Source organism: Protobothrops mucrosquamatus, unplaced genomic scaffold (genome assembly GCF_001527695.2).
Source record: "Protobothrops mucrosquamatus isolate PMUCROS unplaced genomic scaffold, P.Mucros_1.0 scaffold1244, whole genome shotgun sequence".
Classification (NCBI taxonomy): domain Eukaryota; kingdom Metazoa; phylum Chordata; class Lepidosauria; order Squamata; family Viperidae; genus Protobothrops; species Protobothrops mucrosquamatus.
The window spans coordinates 106,699-111,040 of record NW_015387451.1 but is presented as its reverse complement, the minus strand read 5'-3'; the positions used below and the strand labels follow the sequence as shown (position 1 = coordinate 111,040).

Genomic DNA, 4,342 nt, shown 5'->3' with positions numbered 1-4,342 from the left:
GTGGAGAGAAAGCAGACGGTTCCCATAACAAAGTGAAATTGTTTACGTGGACTACATGAGAGGGTGGGGGTTTGGCCGGAGAAATTATTGTTTAATTCTATGAACTGGTGTCTGGGAACCTCAGAGTTAGTTTTGTTTTGACATTACCATGCAGTGTATTCAATAAACAGGTTTTTGGAAACGGATTGAACCTGGAGTTATATTTGGATTCTCGAGCGGGATGTTGACATATGAATATTGTATCAAATTAATTAATTCGGGGGAGGGGGGTTGGGGGGAAAAACGGGATTCCACTTCTTTTCCACAATGTTTCAATTTTTAACTCTTTAAAACTGATACCTTTAAGAGATTTTTCTCATGTTTAAATGAAATGATAAAGGTTCTAGTGATGCCCATGGGGATTTAGCCTTGCCTCCGTTGCACAGGGAATATATTTATTGTTACTCAGAAGTAAATCCTCGCGTGCCCAAGGGACTTACTTCTCCGTAAGAACGCTTAGCGCCATAACTTCACATTTCTGAGACGGGCAAATGCTTCAGCCTTCCCACTGTCTTGTGTCTCTTGTAGGGGATGAATTGATGCTGACAAAAAGCATAAAGTCCTCTGTTTTTCTCTGCGGTGGAATAGAAACTGCTGTTGACCCACTTCAGGTAGAGGAGAGGATTTTTTAATATATATATATATATATTTAATATGATTTATTTATACAATTCAGATTCAGTTTACGTCAAGAAAGTCTTCCGAGGACTTCCAAGAGTCTTTCACTTAAAAAGCAAGCTTGCAAGATTTGGAGCGAATCCTTGGGTGTTGCTGTCCTCTGCTTATTTCTTGGGTTCTGAACCCAATCGCTCTCTTTGCGTCTATCAACATTGGCAGCCTAAGAAATGTCATGCTGGATCAAATCGAAGACCTGGGCCAGTGGTGGCGAACCTATGGCATGCGTGCCAGAGGGGGCACTCGGAGCCTTCTCCGTGGGCACATGCGCCTTGCTCTTTGGCTAGATTTTCGCAGGAAAAAGCCATTTCTCAAGCCCCTTCCTAGCCAAAACAAGCCTCCGGAGCGAGCGCGCTGTTTTCAGCTTTGAATTATATCAAACCTGACATCGGAAACAGACTAACAGATGACCTGAGTGCTGCACGTGTTGCTCTCAAACTTACAAAGTATAAGCCAAGGTTAGACAAATTATCAGCATGCATACAACAGCCAAAATCACATTAATTGTTCAAAAGCCTGCCAAATGCAAAACTTTTACCTTTCACTCAAAAGTTGTTTGTATCATTGAAAGCTTTGTCATTGTGTTTTCCTTTTAAGACAAAAGATGTTAATGTATGAGTTGTTTTTTCTAAACTAAAACCTCAGTATTCAGATTAAATTGCCGTGTTGGCACTTTGCGATAAATAAGTGGGTTTTGGGGTTGCAGTTTGGGCACTCGGTCTCTAAAACAGGGTGTTTCAACATTTTTACCCATTGTACCACTTTTAGGATATGGCAACATCTGAGTACCACCAGTTGCCTAGCAAGGTCAAAAACTTGATGACCCCCCCCCCAAAAGGAAAAAAGTGATAAAGTACAGGTAGTCCTCGACTTACAACAGTTTGCTTAATGACTGTTCAAAGTTACAATGGCACTGAAAAAGTGCCCCCCAAGCCACAGCCGAGCAAGACACCTGCCTGCCCACCCAGCCACGCTCTTCTTCCTGTCTGAGGTTTTCATTGTTGTGAGCATTTCTGTTGAGGATTGGCAGCAGGGGTGGGGTGAGGGGGGTGTTTTGTTTTTATTCCCTTTACCTGCTGGGTGATTGCAGCAGGTTTTGGTCACTTCACATGACCTTGGGACACTGTGAACGTCATAAATATGAATTAGTTGCCAAGAATCTGAATGTAAATCACAAGACCCTGGAGATGCTGTAACATTGCAGCTGATCGGCGCTTCTTCTGGGCTCAGCAGAAATGCCAGGATCAGCACCGAGCTCCAGCTGGAGCCTGGCGCTTCCGCTGAGCCCTGACAGCCCTGCAGCTCCAGCCATCTCTCACTCAGGCTTGTGGGGTGCTGCCATCAGTTCAGCTCATTCCCCTCCCCCGCTACCACTTTTCTAGGATGGTCGCGTACCACCTGCCAGGTGCCAATGTACCACAGGTGGTACCCGTACCACTGGTTGAAAAGCCCTGCTCTAAAAGGTTCGCCATCACTGACCTGGGCGATCTAGCCTTCTTTTTTCTAAAGTCAGAAATCTGATATTTCTTTAGTAACACTGTGGAATATATGTCCACGGAGTGATATACGTAGAGAAAAGACAAATTTTGTTTGTATTGGTAGAAATATCCTTGGAAATAATAGTTCTGCCGTATTCGGTGTTGTCCAGGCCCCATCTTAAGTACAGGAGTAGTTTTCAGACCATAGCAGAGGGATGGTCTGGGTGCTAAGTCTGAATAAGGAGAAACCCAAGAGAATATTGAGGCTGGAGAAGAGAAGAGTAGTGTCATGGTTCCGGCAGGTGAGACTCTTCAAAAGAACTTCGAGGCGTTGTTTGCCTTAAAGAATCTTTTATTCAAGAAGCAAAATATCGGCACTACATAGTTAAAGCCAAAAACTGAATTCCCGCTCAGGATTCTTCCAGTTCTCCTATACCTGGAATAATTTGTCTTTACCGGCAGCTCTTGACTTACAACCACAATCGGGACCAAAATTTCCATTGTTACGCAAGGCAGCTGTTAAGCGAATCACCCCCAGATTTATGACCTTCTTTTGTCACGGTTAAACAAGTCACTGAGGTTGTTAAACGAATCGTGCATTTGTTGAACGAATCTGGCTCCCCCCCCCCTCAATTGACTTTGCTTGTCAGAAGCCGGTTGGGAAAGTCTCAAAATGACAATCGCATGATCCCGGGACACTGCAAATACATGTCGGTCTGGCCAAGTGCCCAAATTTTGATCATGTGACAACGAGGAATGCCGCAATGGTCCTAGATACGAGGACCAGTCCTATGTCCCTTTTTTCAGTGCCGTGTAACTTCATATGGGTGGCTAAATGAATGATTTATACATCGAGGACTTCCTGTAATTATAGCTCGTTGCTATTGGCTACTGATTGTTTGCTCAGTAAGAAAGCAGATGCCATGGTGTAAGACAGTGATGGTGAACCTTTTAGAGACCGAGTGCCCAAACTGCAACACAAAACCCACTTATTTATCGCCAGGTGCCAGGTGGGTGCGGCCCACTGGATGGGCGTGGCTGTGATCATGGCATACTGGGTGAGTGTGGCCAAGGTGGGTGGGGTCACCTCGATGTTGCTCGTGGGGAGGGACGCCTGTGGGGGCCGGGCAGGGTTGGGGGAGATCCAGGGGACTCTGGCAGGTGGGGCAGTGGGCAGGAGGCTCATCCTGGGGGGTTGAGGCGAGGCAAGGCGAGGCAGGGCGGGGGTGCCATTGTCGCAGGGCAAGGCGAGGCAGGGGCCGGGGCGGCTGCCTCCTGACACTGTCATCCCCTGCACACAGAGGCCAACGAGTGCATGGGGGCCGACAGTGTCCGTCAGCAGCCACAGCCTGCCAGCCCGTCAACCGGCGCACTCTGGGGCTCCGCAGCCTGCCCCCAGCAGTTCAGAGAAGCCACCTCTGAGCTGGACGGCCGTCCGACAGCTGAGGAGGCGATGCAGTGGGTCGTGCCTGGGAAAAGGAGAGTATGTGAGGCCAGGAGGGATGGGAGGGGGGAGGGAAACCACCCATGTTGGGATGCATCCGGCCACGTGGGACCTCAGTGAGTTAGCAGGCGGCTGGTTGAAGAGGGACAGTTGCCATCTCCAGGGCATGGTGCGTGTGCCCACAGAGAGGGCTCTGAGTGTCGCCTCTGGCACGCGTGCCATAGGTTCGCCACCACTGGTGTAAGATAAAACAGTGGCTTTAGTGAGATTACATGCACTGTGTATATTCTTACGATGATTTTTTTTCTTTTTCAATCAGGATCTGGCCACTGTGGAAGAGCTGGCTGTGTATTTCACTGAGGAAGAGTGGCTTCTGTTGAATCCTGACCAGAAAGCTCTCTATAAGCAAATCACGGAAGAGAATTTTGAAATCCTGACTTCTCTCGGTAAGGCTCCCTCTTTCCTTCGTTGATGTATAATCATAAAGATAGCATTTTAAGTTAGGTTCCTGTGAGACCACAGATTTATATGGATAGGGCAGAGTTCCCCAAACTTTCCAGCTTTGGGGACCAGCGATGGAGGGGGGAGGAGAAGAAGGGATGGTTCTGCGCGAGCGGCCAGCAAGCGTGCACACAACTCCATTTGCACGACGTGCACCCTCGCACGCCCCTCACACAAATGGAGCGTGCATGCACACGCTCGCCCA

General features: G+C 48.0%; 1 protein-coding gene across 1 annotated transcript in view; it reads left to right on the top strand.

Moving 5' to 3' along the window:
* Positions 1–4,342, top strand: part of LOC107292014 (zinc finger protein 2 homolog) — a 9,907-nt gene that overhangs the window by 3,234 nt on the left and 2,331 nt on the right. The window contains exon 4 of the mRNA XM_029285070.1: positions 3,956–4,082. Coding sequence (XP_029140903.1) covers positions 3,956–4,082 — 127 coding nt within the window. The remainder of the gene's footprint in view (positions 1–3,955; positions 4,083–4,342) is intronic.